This window comes from Podarcis raffonei, chromosome 14, assembly GCF_027172205.1.
Source record: "Podarcis raffonei isolate rPodRaf1 chromosome 14, rPodRaf1.pri, whole genome shotgun sequence".
Classification (NCBI taxonomy): domain Eukaryota; kingdom Metazoa; phylum Chordata; class Lepidosauria; order Squamata; family Lacertidae; genus Podarcis; species Podarcis raffonei.
Genome location: NC_070615.1, coordinates 52,529,840 through 52,547,504, shown reverse-complemented (window position 1 = coordinate 52,547,504; position 17,665 = coordinate 52,529,840). Strand labels below are relative to the sequence as shown.

At 50.1% G+C, this 17,665-nt stretch overlaps 1 protein-coding gene across 1 annotated transcript; it reads right to left on the bottom strand.

The window, feature by feature from the left end:
* Positions 1-46: 46 nt before the first annotated feature.
* Positions 47-15,491, bottom strand: CDIP1 (cell death inducing p53 target 1). The gene is made up of 5 exons (XM_053364958.1): positions 15,400-15,491; positions 3,221-3,319; positions 2,662-2,808; positions 1,536-1,800; positions 47-262 (listed from the first exon to the last, which is right to left on the bottom strand). Exons 2-5 carry the CDS (start codon positions 3,303-3,305, stop codon positions 151-153), a joined length of 609 nt encoding a protein of 202 aa, XP_053220933.1. The 5' UTR covers positions 3,306-3,319; positions 15,400-15,491; the 3' UTR covers positions 47-150.
* Positions 15,492-17,665: the final 2,174 nt, after the last annotated feature.

Sequence of the window (17,665 nt, the reverse complement as noted above, 5' to 3'; positions counted from 1 at the left end):
TTCCCCAGGGACCCTGCGGTCCTGAGGCCTTCAAAGCTCTCTGCGCAGGAGGGAGGGGAAAAGACACAAGCGGGGGGAGTGTTGGGCACAGGTGAGTCAGGCCAGTGGCGCGAGGAGGGGAGTGGACATCTCCTGGCCCAGCGGGCACTGCTAGCACATGCGCTTGTACGTGTAGATGTAGGCCTTGCAGTTGGGGCAGGTGTGCGTCACGTCCTTGAACTCATCTATCAGGCAGGGGATCAGGCAGCAGCCCAAGTCGCACCTGGAAGGGGGGAGAGGAGGTGCCCACCGTGAGGCCAACAGGCAAACTGGAAAACCCCAAACAGCGCCAATGGCACACCCACCTCCTCGCCCAGTCAAAACCCCAGCCAAACGCCCCATTTCCATGCTCCTGTGGGGAGTGGGAGCTAGCCAGACCCCGGTAGGAAAAGCTCATTTATAAAAATTTATCTATACCGCTGTGTCGGAGAAATACATCACAGCGGTTGACAACAATGCAAGAGCCATAATATCATACAGTAAAATCCTAAAAAATAGAAGCATGTTGAAAGCAAAAGAAAAACCAGGTGGCAGTAGTCCATTGTGGGAGGGTGTGTTCTTAATGGCCTGCCCAGGCCTGGAGGAATAAATAAGATTTCAGCAGGCATTTAAAAGTTGGCACAGAAGGCAGATGCTGAGCTTATTGCAAACTCTCACAGCCTTCTCCCATTTCAGCCAGATCAAACACCTTCAAGCACTGGCATCACAACTGCCCTCCCTTTCCCCCTATTCTATATTTGCACATTTATTGGGGGGCGGGGAGAGAAAACAAAAACATGGTCAGCTGATGTTAACAATAATTATCCTAATATATTCCTTTTATTATTAATTGAATTGATTTGCCCAGGGCAGGTGACCAGAATTGAAGATCACAATTAGAACGGTTTAAAACAAATTGCAGTCGCAAGGATAGGGTGGCTCCTGAAATATATGGGTATCACGTGTCAGAGAGCGAAAAGAGGAGCGACTTCAGCATGTAAGAATACCTGTACCTTGAAGGCACCAGGTGCGCCTCTGCGGGGAGAAAGTCCCACAGCTCACCAGGGCCACGGAGGGTGGAGGAACTACCAAGAGTGCCCATCTAGCACCTGAGAGGGTCTGTGAGGAAGGAGCTGGTCTTCAGGTATTTGGGGCCTGAGTCATTTAGGGCTTTAAACACTAATATGACCACCTTGTTCATACATCTTGTTCTACAATACTTAGCTAATTGGGAACCGCTAGATAAAGCGAAAGATTATGAGTCATGGAGGTGGGTGGGCGAACTTCATAGTGCCTACCCTATTTTTTAGTTGCTGGTTTTGCTAATAGTGTCATACACATGATAACTGTGTGGCTGAGGATTTGTTAATTATACTGTATGATTTATGCAGTATGTGCGTTGCTGATATTTGCTGTTTGTAAGCCACTCTGGAAAGCGACGTAGAACTGCAAGTGAGCGAGAAGGAGCCACAGGATGAGACCCAGCCCCTGCCTGCCCGCCTCTCTCCCTCACTTACCCCACAAAGCAGCAGAAGAACCCCAGCAGGAAGTTCATGAGGCCGATCTCGTGCGTGATCTTGGTGGTGATGGCCTGCTGGCAGTGCGGGCAGACGGTCGGGACGGGGGCGGCCTGGAAGATCTCACCCTGCAAGACTGTCACGGTGGCCGCAGCCCCCGAGGGCACCAGCACCGTGGCCGTCTGGCCCCCCGCAGGGGCATAGGGGCCGGCCGGAGGGTAGTAGCCCATGGGGGGATGTGGTCCTGGGGGCATGTAGTAGCCTCCTGGAAGGAAAGCACACAAAAGGGGGGCACTTAAAAAAAGAGAGACCCTCTTGCTGCCTGCCTCCCCCCGGGCATGGGCACCCCTTGCTCCCAGATGGGCACAGTACCAGTGCCAGCATAGCTGCCCGCCTCCCTGCAACTCCAAACAGGGAATGGTCAGCAATACTTAACACTTTATTCAAGGAAACAAAAGCAGCGCAAGCCTAGTGGTCACAGCAACTCTTCCCAGTCAGCCTTGCTCCTCTGAGGCAGTGGCAAAGACTAAAGGTCTCTGCCTTCCCACTGCTGCCCAACTCCCCTCCTCTCTAGGTTTCCCACCCAAGTAATTGGAGACTGTGCCTGCACACAACCAACCTCTGCTCTTTTCATTTCTCTGTGTGTTCTTGGAGACCAGCAGGGAGGGGAGCTGGTTGTAGCAGGAGGGGCTCACTGGATTCTTCAGCAGCCTGATTCCTCTCTGCCCCTTGGCCGCTCCTCTTCCGCCTCTGCTGTTGCCTCTGCGTCTGGACTGCTCTCTGCCCCAGCCTCTTCCCGCTCACTAAACCCTGTAGCCTCTTCTGTTTCCCACACTTCTTGCTTCCTCTTCTCCCTCTGATTGGTGGCTGTCATTCCACCACCAATCCCCAGCCTCTGAGCCTTCTGCCTTTGGGGGTCTTCCAGCTGGTGCCTCCCCCCACTCCTCGGCATCCCGCCAGCCCAGGATGCTTGCCCTCCTGGCCACCAGGCAGCTCCTGAGATGCTGCCTTATGGCAGGACACACACAGCCTCACACACACACCCCTGCCCTGCCAAGGGAGGTGTACCCATCAAGGGATCGCTCTCCTGCACACACACACCCTGCCCACCCACCCCCCAACTCACCAGGTGGCATGTAGGGCACTGAGCCATCGGTGCCCATGTGCGGGGGGATGAACCCCGGCTGCGGTGGAGGTTCGTACGGCGGGGGTCCGATGTCCATCGGGGGCTGCGGGGCTCCTTGCGGCTGCACCATTGCGGGCGAGACTCCGCCTGCAGGAGGACAAGGGCGTCAAAAGAGGGGCAGACTTGCATTGTTAAGCCATGTAATCATAACCATATCCCCTCGAGAACCAGTTGAAAATTTTGTTTTTATGTTGATACGCTTATATGAAGCAAAATGTTTTGCAACTGTGTATTTAGACACAAGGGAAAATCAACCCAAAATTAATTAAAAGAAAGGGGACTGTCTCCATCTGCAGAGCGTAAGGCAAACCCTTTCCCAGGACTGTGGGGAGTGCAAGGAACAGCCCCCCCCGGCTCAATCTCAGCTGGACAAGACCATCCAAAACTCTCCGGAGGATGTCTAAGAAAGTCTCCAGGAAGTTCCTCTCTGGACGCAGAAGGGGAGGCGATTCTTGGCCTAAGCAGCGCTCCCCACTCTTCTCCCTCCCCATGCCCTTACCTGCTGGGTAAGGGTAGCCATCCTTCTCTTCTATGAGTGGGGCAGAGGGTCCCCCCGGGTAGGGTGGAGGTGGGTCACTCGACATGCTTTACGGCTGGCCTGGAGGAGAAAGAGAGAGAGAGAGTGGACATAAGAAGAATGGCTCATCCTGACCACACGTCCTGTCCTCGCAGTGCCCAAACAGATGCCCCAAAGGGAAGCCCAAAAGCACCAGAGCCACACTCTCCACACCTGCAATGCCCAGCTGCTGGCATTCAGAAACACCGCGGAGGCACAGCAAAGCCATTGGGGCTGTTAGACACCTCCGACAGGCCTCTTTCCCATGAATTTGCCTCATCCTCCTCTTTTACAGCCATCCAAGTTGGTGGCTGTCACAGCCTCTTGTGGCAGCGAGTTCCATAGGTTAACTATGTGCTGCGAGGAGGAGGACTTAATTTTGTTTCTCATGAATCTCCCAACCATCAGCTTCACTGGGTGTCCACAAGTTCTGGGGTTTTAGATGAAGATGATGGACTATATGGAACTTGCCGAACTGACCAGGAGACTCCAAGACCAGAGAGAAGAGGGGGTGGAAGAAGACTGGAAGAAGTTTAAAGAATATTTGAAAAAATATGTTAATATTTAAATCTTAGAATAGCTTTGGAAGTGGATATAGGCTGTAGGGTTAGAAGTAGAAGATAGTGTATTTTAAAATAGTATTATTTGTAAGTGATAAAATGTGAAGACTTTTATGGTAAAAGTAAGTGTGATAAAAAAAATAGTTAAAAATTATGATATATGAAACTGCTAAAGGTGAGGTAAAATGAAAATCAGATAGGGGGGACTTGGGGAAGCTCACCTAACAATGCTTAGAAAAAAATAAGGATAAGACAAGAATTTGTATGTATTGTTTGTATTTCTGTTTGTATTGTTTATTTGTGTTATAAAATGAATAAAAAAAAATAGGGGGAAAAACAAACACAAGTTCTGGGGTTTTGAGAGAAGGAGAAAAACTTTTCTCTATCCACACAGTCCATCATTTTTTAAACTTCTGTCCTGTTGCCCGTGACTCACCTTTTCTCTAAACTAAAAGGTCCCAAACCCCGCAACCTTTTTTCATTGGAAAGTCACTCCACGCCTGTCGGTCCCCTTGGGTCCCCCATTTTGGGGGTGAGGTGGCCAGAACTGTACAGTGACGGAGGACAGGGGTCGGTGGGTGGGTTGCTGCAATCATGCCATGGGGGGGGCGGCGAGCAAGGAAAATCAGTCCCACAGGCAGAACGGGCGGGTTGTGTGTCCTGGGAATCAAGGGGCCCGATTCCTGGTCCTGGCTCAGCCTCAGAGAAGAGTCTGCAGGGAGGGAAGGAGGGCCAAGAGCAATTGCTGCCCCCTGCCCAGGGCTCTGCCTTCCCTATGACTATGAAGCCTGCCCCCTGCCCCACAAATTTATTTGATAACATTTATACACCGCTTGGCTGTAAACAAACAAACCTCAACGTGGTTTACAAAAGGGGGGGGACAAATAAAAAGGGAACGGATTAAAGCATACAAAAAGCTAAAATAGTAAAACAGATGAAAATTTGCATCAACTTCCTTGGCATCCGGGTCAGTCTGTCCAAACAAGCCTTGCCTTTAAAAGTACAGTGCAGGCTCCTGATTGATATCAATAGGCAGGGGGTCCCATATGCCTAGCCCCCCACCATCCTGAACACCCCCCCAAATTAACACTGCTTTAAAAAACAAAACAAGACTCATGCTTTTTGCTAGAGTTCCCATTGACACATTTCACAGTGGGATCTACTGTCCACACATCTCACTTTAGAAGTTATAATAAAACAGAGGCTGGGGGGAGGGGGAGACTGGCCCCGGGGGGTGGTATAAGGAGCCCCCCCTCCCTTGGTGAGAGGCAGTTGCCACCCAATGACCTGCACAACTTGGTTTCGTTTCCCAGGCTCATGTGCCAGGATCCAGGATCCAGTTGCGACTGCCTCCTGCCCTGCCCTGCGCCCAGGACAGAGAGCAGCAGCTGGACAGAGAAACCCACAAACAGCAAAACAAAAAACCCCTCCAGCCACTGATTGCAGAGAGCGGCCTTTCTTGACCAGTAGCCATGACCATAGCTATCAATGTTTCCCTTTTTTTAAGGGGAATTCCCTTATTCCGAATAGGATTCCTCGCAAGAAAAGGGAAAAGTTGACAGCTATGGCCGTGACTCAGATAGCCCAAGCATCATCCTCAAAGCTCCCTGTGTACACATCTGGACCACGCTGAAAACCCAGCGGTGCCCCAAGAAGGGCTCCTTCCATGGCGACAGGATCCCAGAAATAATAATAATAATAATAATAATAATAATAATAATAATAATAATAATACCCTGCCCATCTGGCTGGGTCTCCCCAGCCACACTGGGCAGCTTCCAACAGAATATTAAAATACAATAATCTCTTAAAGATTAGAAGCTTCCCTAAACAGGGCTGTCTTCAGATGCCTTCTAAAAGTCTGGTAACCATCCCATCTGCAGCATCCCACCTTTGCAGAGGAGCAAGGCAACCGTGAGCAGCTGCTGTGAGACAAACCTGCTGGAATCCTGCCCTCTGCCGCATCCGGGGCTCAGCTCCACGTCCCCGGCCACAAGTCGGCCGCGAAGAGGCGCCTCCTGAAAGCACTGGGATGCTTCCCCCCCCACAGCTGCAGATGCAGGGCTGGCGCACGCAGGGAGGATGCGCTGGCAGATCCGGAGATGGAGAGGAGGAGGCCAGGCTCTCTCCCGGCCTGGTCAGCCGGAGTCAGAGAAGGGCCCCCTGCCCCCCCCTCCGCTGCACAAGGCCCGGCAGCCGCAGAAGGGCAGCCAGAGGGTCACTGGCCACAAGCGCCGCTCCTTCCACTGCGTGATCTCAGCGGCGCCACGTGATGCAGCCAGGAAAGCAGGCCAGCCTCGCTGGGAACCAACCAGGCACAGGAGAGCCGGGGCTCCAGTTTCTCCGCCTGCTTTTCTGCTGGATCCCTGGCAAAAGAAGAACCAAAGTCTGCCTCTTTCCTTGCGCTCCTTCCTCCAGCCGGGGAAGGCTTTGGGGAGCTGACGGCTGTTAAGGAAAGGGCTGGCACCGTGCCGTTGCTATTGTAATTAGTTTTAATAGATCCTCTGTATCGACCTACGGTTTTAATTCTAGCTATGTTTAATTGTTTTTTAATGACACCTCCCCACCCCACGCTTTGAGCTGTTCGTATTTGTATCTGTAAGCCACCTTGACTCCCTGTTAGGGGAAAAAGTGAAATATGAATAAATATGCTACAACAACATACAGTGGTACCTCGGGTTACATACGCTTCAGGTTACATACACTTCAGGTTACAGACGCTTCAGGTTACAGACTCCGCTAACCCAGAAATAGTACCTCAGGTTAAGAACTTTGCTTCAGGATAGGAACAGAAATCGTGCGGCAGCAGCAGGAGGCCCCATTAGCTAAAGTGGTGCTTCAGGTTAAGAACAGTTTCAAGTTAAGAACAGACCTCCGGAACAAATTAAGTACTTAACCCGAGGTACCACTGTACTGTACAGTCATACCTTGGGTTACAGACGCTTCAGGTTGCATTTTTTCAGGTTACAGACCGCCGAAACCCGGAAGTACTGGAACGGATTACTTCCAGGTTTCGGTGGTCGCACATGTACAGAAGCGGTAAATCTGAACTGTTAGAATCCAGTACTAAGAATTTGTCAAAAATGTATGATCTGCTGCTGAAATGGAATACACAAGATGAAATGGTAAAATCAAGTATGATTAAATGGGCTCAGGACATTGGTCATAACATCATGTTTGCTGATTGGGAAAAGTTGTGGACCACCGGGTTGAAGTTTACGGCGTGTAATGCCTTAAGAGAAAATATAATGAAAATGATTTATAGGTGGTACATAACCCCAGTCAAGCTTGCAAAGATCTACCACTTGCCTGATAATAAATGTTGGAAATGTAAAGAAAAGGAAGGTACATTCTTTCACCTCTGGTGGACGTGCCCGAAGATTAAGGCATTCTGGGAAATGATTTACAATGAACTGAAAAAGGTATTTAAATATACTTTCCCCAAGAAACCAGAGGCCTTTCTCTTGGGTATTGTCGGCCAGGGGGTGTTAAAGACAGATACAACTTTTTTTATGTATGCTACAACAGCAGCTAGAATACTTATTGCAAAGTACTGGAAGACACAGGATCTACCCACACTGGAAGAATGGCAGATGAAGGTGATGGACTACATGGGCTTGGCAGAAATGACGAGCAGAATCCGAAACCAGGGAAGAGAAGCGGCGGAAGAGGAATGGAAGAAGTTTAAGGACTATTTAAAGAAATACTATAAAATTAATGACAGCTAGAATGATGTTGGGTTTAAAATAAATGGTTACTATTAGTAATGGTTAAGACAAAGAGAATAAGGATGATTAACATAAATTTATAGTAAAATAAGGGAAGATTCGCTGAATAATTATAAGAACTTGGAATACAGAAACGGGAAGCAAGAGGAAGTCGAGGAAGTAAGGTTTAAGAAATTAGGACATGAAATGGTACTTGTTTTTTGTTCTGTTATTGTTTGTTGCTTGTTTATGTATGTTTTGTTTGTATTAATATAAAAATTGTTTAATAAAAAATATTATAAAAAAAAAAAAAAAACAGAAGCGGTAAATCGTGCTTTGCGCTTGTGCAGAAGCACTAAATCGCAACACACGCGTGCGCAGATTCGCTGCTGCAGGTTGTGAATGCTGCGGGTTGCGAATGTGCATCCCACACGGATCACGTTCACAACCCGAGAGTCCACTGTATTAGAGTAGAGCAGGGTGTGGGTTTGAGCCCCATGTTGGGCAAAATATTTTTGCATTGCAGGGGGTTGGACTAGATCCAGAACCGTCTTTCCCATACGGCTTAGATGTTGCGTCGCGCCAGGGCACCGGCCTCTCAGGGGCACCCCAGCGAGTGGGGGAGCTGCACGGCTTTGCTGGTGGCCTCGCTGGCGGGTGTGCAGCCTGCCTCCCAAGCCGCCTCAGGAGGAGAGTGATCCCCGCAGAGGCTTAGGATGGAAGCTGCACCCCGCCAACCATATGGCCAGTGGGCGCACAGCTTCCCTCCCAAGCCTCTGCGGGGATTGCTCTCCCGCAGCGGCATGGGGGAGAGTTGCACCCCCCCCGATGGCTGGCAGTGGGCAGCTTCGCCCCCCCATCCGTGGTAATTTGGGGGTGCTGAGCGGATATTTGCACCCCGGCGCAGCATCTGCTAAAGACGGCCCTGTAGATGACCCTCGCAGTCCCTTCCAACTCTGATTCTACCAACAAATAATACCCCAACTTCTTTGTTGCAGCTTCCATTAAGAAACGATTCAGGGAAGTAGAATCATAGAATCATAGAGTTGGAATAGACCACAATGGCCATCGAGTCCAACCCCCTGCCAAGCAGGAAACACCATCAGAGCACTCCTGACATATGGTTGTCAAGCCTCTGCTTAAAGACCTCCAAAGAAGGAGACTCCACCACACTCCTTGGCAGCAAATTCCACTGTCAAACAGCTCTTACTGTCAGGACGTTCTTCCTAATGTTTAGGTGGAATCTTCTTTCTTGTAGTTTGGATCCATTGCTCCGTGTCCGCTTCTCTGGAGCAGCAGAAAACAACCTTTCTCCCTCCTCTATGTGACATCCTTTTTTTAAGTAGAGGGAGCTACTCCTCCAGCACTGCCTGCAGCCCGAGATGGGCTGTTTTTTTAAAACCACTGGACCTAAACACACTGACACACACCAAGAGCCGCCTTGGACTGCGGTGCCGTTTCCAGTGCCCCGGAACAAAGCCCCTCTTTGTGCAGAGAGGCTCCCAGGATTTCTGCTGCCGGACGGGAGCCAAAAACCTCGCCAAACGCCAGGAGCCTTTGGGCTCCTCTGCCAGCAGCCGAGCACCATGGAGACCATCCTGCAGCAAGCAGGCCCTGAATCCCAAGTTATCTCCTGCATCGCACAGCACTTGCCAGACTCCTCGCAAGCAGCTGGAGCGGAGCCGGGGCAGCCTTGCAAGCGATCCAGCCCAGGTCTTCTAGGCGGCCTAAGCAAAAACTGGCCGCTGGTCCAGGGACAAGGCCCTTTGGGGCAGGCCGTCCCATCAGCCAGGAGCCCCCCCCCCCCAGCAGTTCCATGGTTTTCACTCTACATGCCGACATCTTGTGATACGAGAAAGTGCAGCTCATACGTAGTTTAAATGCAAACAAACAGGTTTCCACAGTGCTGGGAAGAACCTGGCACATGTCTGGAGGAAAATTTCAAGGGTATCATGTGAATAAGTAAATAAATGAAAGTATTCCGCCCTGCGCCCTCCACATGAGACAGTTTTGACAAGTGGACTGGGCAAATTCACCTGTTTATCCTGTGACATCATTATGTCACATGATTTACAGGATCCCTGCCCACCTTGGGAAACACTTGGGAAAACACCTGACAGCGCTGTTTGAGGCAGCACAGCACCCTCTCCTTTCAAAATCGTCAGAAACAAACTTAAAAAGCAGGGGGCTGCTTCAAACAGAGCTGCAAAATAAGGCCTCCGCCCCCAGCAGTCTTTTCAGCCTTGATCCCTCCTAAAGATCTTTCTTGAGGGAGATTCTAGTCCTCATGGCTACGGGGATCACTCTGGAAGCCCCACATTCGCCCACCTGCCAGAGGCTCCGAGGCTGAACGGGCTCTGCATGGAGACAGTCCCTGCCAAGGCCGTCTTTTGCCCGTTCCCACATCGGCCGTGGGCGCCTCAAGGAATACGAAGAGAGCTTGCCAGAGTAAACAGTCAACTCCTCTGGGCCTGGCATGTGGCAGAGGCCCAGAGGCAGCCGCCGTGTGGCATGGCCTCCGCTGCCACCGACAGCATCTCACTGGGGTAGGAGGAAGAAAGCTGCAAAGCCACAACACTTCCGCCCGTTCAGTGTGCCCCCTCAGGCCAGGAGTGGGCAGAATCTGGCTCAACCGGGTCCTTTGCAGCCGATCTGCAAGCATTTCCGACTCTTGGTTACTTAACAAAAGCAGCTCCACCCCTGCACTGCGGGGATGAAGTATGTGTGGGGTAACCAAAAGCGAGCCCCTTTCATTTGTGGCACTCAAAATATATATGCCCAGAATAGTGTACGAGGTTTCCGACCGCTAGGCTGCAGTTGGTGGCTCTTGCTGGTTATAGCCTGAGGTGGCACAACTGCCACCAGCTTCTTCCACATAAGACAGGAAAGATCAAGACTGTGCCCCAGAAGCAAGAGCCCCTGGCGCCGACCCAACACTCGGTAAAAGCAGCAAACGTGGGATGAATGGAAAGCGAAATTACAGGGGCTTTGGCTATGAAAGGGCAGACAGGAAAGAGTTTACTCGGACGGGCCAGGAGTGAAAATGCTGCTTGCAGCTGCAAAGTTATATCTGTTACCATCCGCCAGGTTCCAGAAGAAACATTCAAGAAGAGAAATACGAGCCTGAAACGGATTCCAAGGTGCCTGCAAGCTGAGGAACCTGAGATCGGTGACACTCGAGTTGTGAGAACAGGGCGGCTCTTTCACACACCTATCCCAAAGATCAGCTGCAAGAGGGAGAAGGCGGGGGCAGCCTGTTTCTGACTAAAGGACCTTCTGAGGGTGTCCCTATAAGTGGGGGGAGAAGGGACACCTGGCTTGCCAGAAGCATGTGAAAAGGAACCAGGGGTCTTAGCAGACCCCAAGCTAATGTCCAGATCAAGGGAAGTGATAGTCCCACTTGATTCTGCCTTGGTCAGAGCCCACCTGGAGTCCTGGGTCTAGTTCTGGGCTCCCCAGTTGAAGGAGGATATTGACAAGCTGGAAGGGCTGCAGAGGAGGGCAACCAAGATGTTACAAGGTCTGGGAACCCAAGCCTGATGAGGAACAGTTGAGGGAGCCGGGGATGTTTAGCCTGGAGAAGAGGAGAGGAGAGCCATCTTCTCAAGGGCTGTCCCATGGGAGAAGGAGATGGAAAGACACAGCCCTGCACACGATAGAAGAATGGCTGATAAAATTATGGGACTTAATTGAGACGGCTAAGCTCACATGTTTAATTGCAGAAAAAACCATTACTAAACCATTTGAAATTTCTTGTGGCCATTTTGAGAGAAAGAGAAAATGAAATTGTAATATCTGGGTTTGAAGACCGAAAAAATACTGGCTTATAGAAGATAGAATGGTTGGATTTTAAAGAGTGAATATCACATGTAGCTGCAGAGAGAAGACGGTCCTTTTATTCTACAGTTTTAGTTTTTTCCTTTCTTTTCCTTCTCTCTTGTTTTCTCCTTAGATTTCTCCTTTTCTTGTATTTTCTTCCTTCTGAGTTTGCTCTTTTTTAGCTGAAGTAGCTGTGTTATCTCAGTATATTATAAAAAATATACTTTTAAATGGGTATATATATCTCTATTACTTTGAATAAGCTTCAACATATATATATGTATATGTATATGTATATATATATATATAAAAAGATGAAGCCAGCTTGTTTTCTCCCACTTCAGAGGGATGGGGGGTAAGACTCGAACCCATGGCATCAAGTTACAAGGGAGTAGATTCCGACTCAACATCACGAAGAACTTTCTGACAGTAAGAGCAGTTTGACAGTGGGAACGGTCTCCCTCAGGAGGTTGTGGACTCCATGGAAAGCTGGACGGTCGCCTGTCAGGGACGCTTTAGTTGAGATTCCTGCATTGTTGGGGGTTGGACTAGATGACCCCTGGGGTCCCTTCCAACTCTACAATCCTATGATAAGCAAGTGAGGCTTGGGTAGGGGGCGAGAGGGAGAAAAGCCCCTTCCCTTCAAGCCTTCTCTTCCCCAACATGTTTTCCTCTATCACAGGCTGGTTGCCAGCTCTCCCCTCTCCCCCCCCCAGCAGTGCAGATGGCATCACCCCACAGACTTGCACCTTCAGATGGGGCAGAATCAGCACCAGGCAATGTGCACACAGATTTGCATCCTGAACGCTTTCCCATCTCCAGCTGTGCCCCTTTTGAGTCATATGCCAGTCCAGGCAGCAGGGCACAAACCTTGCATGCTCAGGGGCCACCACAACTCAGCCCCCGTCCCTGGCAGAACCAATGCGATAGGCCAGGGGTCAGCAAACTTTTTCAGCAGGGGGCCTGACTATATTTTGGAAGGGGAAAAAAGAACAAATCCCTATGCCCCACAAATAATCCAGAGATGCCTTTTAAATAAAAGGACACATTCTACTAATGCAAAAACATGCTGATTCCTGGACCGTTCGCAGGCCGGATTTAGAAGACGATTGGGCCTGATCTGGCCCCCGGGCCTTATTTTGCCTACCCATGCAATAGGCCTTTCTTTCCTTTTCTCCCCTCTAGCCTCTATTCACAACCACCAGCGGATGGTGCTCTCTGAAGCACATCCTTTGCCTTCATAACAACAGCTGCCCAGTAGCGATTTCTGCAAAAACTCAGGCAAGCCTGCCTTAAGTGCCTTGTTCCGGAAGCAGGCAGCGCCCAGGCAAAGCAGCGAACGGGCAACACCTGCGCCCGACGCTGAGAAGTCAGCCATGGGATCACCTAGTGGAAATGCTGGAAAGGCACTCTGCCCATGCTCTGCGACACTCCCTTTATTCTTACACACTCCAGAGCCGAGAACTGATTAGACACACTAGAAGATCATTGGCTATTTGCTTCTGTTTGTCCCATGAGTGCCCTTCCCTTCCTTCCTCCAAGGACCTTGTGGCCCGGAAGATCAAATTTCAGAAAGTCAGAAGAGAAGGAAAAGAGCCTTTGAGGGGTTTTTTTTTAAGGGTGGGGGGAGAGAAAGACCATTAAGGAGAGAGGCTTAAATGTTGTGTGGGGTCTTCTTTGGTGATCCCTCGTAACCAAGTAAGATTGTCTTCCATAAACACAGTTTTAACTATGAGTCCATAAGTGACTGTGGAGGCCAATTCTGAATCCACGTGTCCTTCCACAGTGGGGACATTGGTTTCCAGGGGGAGCTGATCCCTTGCGTCCTGCGTTCGAGTGTCTTCAAAGCCCAGGACACCTTTGGTAAAGGCTGCTCTCCAATCGGAGCATCGCAGGCATGGGTTTCCCAATTACTGGTGTTTATACTTCATTTTTAAAGATTTGCCTTGAGAGTCTTTAAACCTCTTTTGTTGACCACCAACATTACGCTTTCCATTTTTAAGTTTGGAATAGAGTAGTTGCTTAGGAAGACAATAATCTGTTATCCGAACAACATGACCAGTCCAACTAAGTTGATGTTGAAGAATAATTGCTTTGACACTGGTGATCTTTGCTTCTTCCAGGAAACTGTCATTAGTTTACCTGTCTTCCCAAATGATGTGTAAAAATTATATATATATATATGGGGGGTATGCAGAGACCAACATTTCCCCTTCTCATAAACAATTAAAAACATGTTTTGTTAAGCAATTAGGTGCAGGGCTAACAAGCGCAAGATTAATTTACGCCAGGGTCTCTAATACAGGCTTCCTCAACCTCGGCCCTCCAGATGTTTTTGGCCTACAACTCCCATGATCCCTAGCTAGCAGGCCCAGTGGTCAGGGATGATGGGAATTGTAGTCTCAAAACATATGGAGGGCCGAGGTTGAGGACGCCTGCTCTAGTGCCTCAGGAGGTGATGCCACTGGCTTGCATAGCTTAAAAAAATGTAGAAAGTATAAGCAGCCCATTAAGCTGTGCCCGCCAGACAGAGACTCCTCATTCCGAGGCATTCTACCTCCCAGTGGGCGCTGATGGGGCGCAAACGGTGGCAGGGCTGCTGCCTTTGCAAGCTGTTTCTGGGCTTTCCCTTAGGTTCCACCACACAGAAGCACCCAGAGCAGTGTTTCTCAACCTCGGGTCCCCAGATGCTGTTGGACTACAACTCCCATCATCCCTGAGCTCTGGCCTTGCTAGCTATGGATGATGTGAGTTGTAGTCCCAAAAAATCTGGGGACCCAAGGTTGAGAAAGGCTGACCTAGAGAAATTTCTGACAGGTAAGCACCTGTCATGCATGCCAAAGGCCCCAGCTGGCAGAAGATGAAGCTCCATCTGGTACGCAGGATGAGACCCTACCTGCTCGCAGACTGTCTCGCCAGAGTGGTGCATGCTCTGGTTATCTCCCGCTTGGACTACTGCCATGCACTCTATGTGGGGCTACCTTTGAAGGTGACCCAGAAACTACAACTAATCCAGAACGCGGCAGCTAGACTGGTGACTGGGGGCAGCTGCCGAGACCACATAACACCGGTCGTGAAAGACCTACATTGGCTCCCAGTACGTTTCCGAGCACAATTCAGTATACCTGAAGGAGCGTCTCCACCTCCATCGTTCTGCCTGGACACTGAGGTCGAGCGCCGAGGGCCTTCTGGTGGTTCCCTCCCTGCGAGAAGCCAAGTTACAGGGAACCAGAAAGAGGGCCTTCTCGGTAGTGGCACCCGCCCTGTGGAACGCCCTCCCATCAGATCTCAAAGAGAACAACTACCACCAAACTTTTAGAAGACATCTGAAGGCAGCCCTATTTAGGGAAGCTTTTAATGTTTAATATGTTATTGTATTTTGGTGTTTTGTTGGAAGCCGCCCAGAGTGGCTGGGGAAACCCAGCTGGATGGGCAGGGTATAAATAATAAATTATTATTACAGTGGTACCTCAGGTTAAGTACTTAATGCGTTCCGGAGGTCCGTACTTAACCTGAAACTGTTCTTAACCTGAAGCACCACTTTAGCTAATGGGGCCTCCCGCTGCCGCCGGAGCACAATTTCTGTTCTCATCCTGAAGCAAAGTTCTTAACCCGAGGTACTATTTCTGGGTTAGCGGAGTCTGTAACCTGAAGCGTCTGTAACCTGAAGCATATGTAACCCGAGGTACCACTGTATTATTATTATTACAAGACTCTCACCCGAAATCCGGGCAACGCAGAGCGAGGTGGGCTCAGCCTGAGGCACCCTCCCTGCAGAAGGGAAGGCAGAGCCTCCACGCGCAGGAGCAGTCTACCTCCGAGCCGCCAAGGAAGGCTGCCAGCACCTTGGTGCCCCCCTCTGGCACCAGGCTGGCACCCCTGGGCAACGAGACGCGGGAGCCCCCTCCCCAGGGCCTGGCGGGGGGTTTCCTTGCAGTCGGCCTCCCCTCCCCCAGGGCCAGCCTGGTCGCCCCCCGCCCCTGCCTCCCCCCTGGCGCCCCCCTCCGGGGCTGCTCAGCCACGTTGGCATCCGCACCTGGGTCTCTGCGCTCGCCTGCTGCCCTCCGACTCACGAAGCTGCTGTCGCCGCCGTTGCACCAGCTGTTTCCTCCTCTCCGCAAGGGCGGCGCGGGGACCGATGGGAGTTGTAGTTCTCCGGCGGAGGAGCAAACCACAAGCCCCAGCATGCACCGCGCGGCGGCCGCGCCGGGGGGCCGGCGGAGGGGCGTGGCCGGCCGTCAGGGGGCAGGTGCGGGTCGTATCCGGATCCGGACTCGCGCGTCGGCGAGCAAAAAGCCTGGGAATTACGGAGGCTGATGCAGAAGGCGCGCCTCTCGCGTGTTTGTGCAATACCTGTTCACCCCCAAAAATTATGCAATGCTCTTCTGTTAAAATAAAATAAAAAAGGTGTCCAAACCTACTCAATTCGGGGCAATTAAAATGTTAAAAGTTATATAAACCTTGTGGAAGGAGGAGTGTTAAGGTATATAGAAGTGTACATATGGTTAATCTGAATATGTTGTTTTTGAATATTATTGAAAATGTATATGATTGAATATGTATATTATTGAATATTGTATACCTAACGTATCAGCCGCCTGGGGGGTTTCACTGTGTTTTGGTGGTTGGTAAAAAATTATATATATTTATAATATACGTATATGTGCTTTTTTCAGGCAATAAATTAAAATCAGGGATAAACTAAGAAAGGGATTGAAAAGTCTCTCGAAAGTCTGGCAGGATTTGAATGACTTCTGCGTTACAATGGATATTTATAAGAGAATATATTACTGACAATTAAAAAGGAAATGGAGATTAATAGTGCACTAGATAAAATAAGCAGTTAATGCATGATGGGGTGGCGGGAAGTCATAGGGAGCTCAAGAAGAATGTACAGTGAACAAATAATGTGATTTTCTTTTTGTATTTCTGTTTTCATTATATACAGTGGTACCTTGGGTTACATACACTTCAGGTTAAAGACTCTGCTAACCTTAGGTTAAGAACTTTGCTTCAGGATGAGAACAGAAATCGCACGGCGGCAGCAGGAGGCCCCAGTAGCTAAACTGGCGCTTCGGGTTAAGAACAGTTTCAGGTTAAGAACAGACCTTCGTTCTTTAACTCGCGCTGAGACTGCCTTGCCTGCTCACAGAACTGTAGGACTTGGAAGGGATCCCAATGAACTGATCCATTTCCACCCCCTGCAATGCAGAATTGCAGCAAAAACTGGGATGGATCCGTCGGGAGAGACTCTTAATTCCAGGGAACCCTGTCCCAGGCAAAAGATTCCTGCACTGCGCCAGGTTGGACGAGACGATCACCGGGATCCCTCTCCGATTCTGCGATTCCCTCTCCACCTGGAATAGCAACTGAGAGGGAGCAGCTGTTTGTTTCTTTAACAACCTAGGAGAATCAGAGTAGCCTGCTGCTGGATGAGGCGAATGACCCTTCTCTGCAGGACCAGCATCCTGTGTTGTCCCAGCGCCTCTGCATCCTGGTTAGTTGCCGAATCGTCTTTTAAAGGCTGCTTCCTGTGGCAGGGAGCTCTGTAATTTTAACTCTGCGCTGCATGAAGAAGGACTTTCTTTATCTCTCCTGAATCTCTGGAACTCTCTGCCACAGGAGATGGCGATGACCAACTTCGATGGCTTTTTAAAAGGTAAAGGGACCCCTCACCATTAGGTCCAGTCGCGGATGACTGGGGTTGCGGCGCTCATCTCGCTCTATAGGCGGAGGGAGGCTGTTTTTCTGCAGACAGCATGACTAAGCCGCTTTTGGCGAGCCAGAGCAGCGCTTGGAAACACCCTTTACCTTCCCGCCGGAGCAGTACCTATTGATCTACTTGCACTGGCATGCATTCGAACTGCTAGGTTGGCAGGAGCAGGGACCAAGCAACGGGAGCTCACCCTGTCGCGGGGATTCAAACCACCGACCTGATCAGCAAGCCCTAGGCTCTGTGGTTTAACCCACAGCGCCACCCGCGCCCTTTTTTTAAAGGACTGGGCAAATGAATGGAGGAGAGGGCTGTCGATGGCTATGACTTCACGATGCCTCTGTCGCCTCCACAGTTAGAGGCAGCAGTGCTGGAGACCACAGGCTTGGGGAGGGCTCTTGTGTTCAGATCCTGCCATTGGCCTCATCCAGCAGCTTCTTCTTAAATTCTTACTTTGGGTATACATATTAATTTTATTTCTGGTTTTCTGGTCTGATCAATTGCAAGGTGAGCAGTTCGTCAACCAAACAGTTCTGAAGACATTAAAGAAAATTATATATAATGGAATTGAAAAGGATGTTTAAAATAA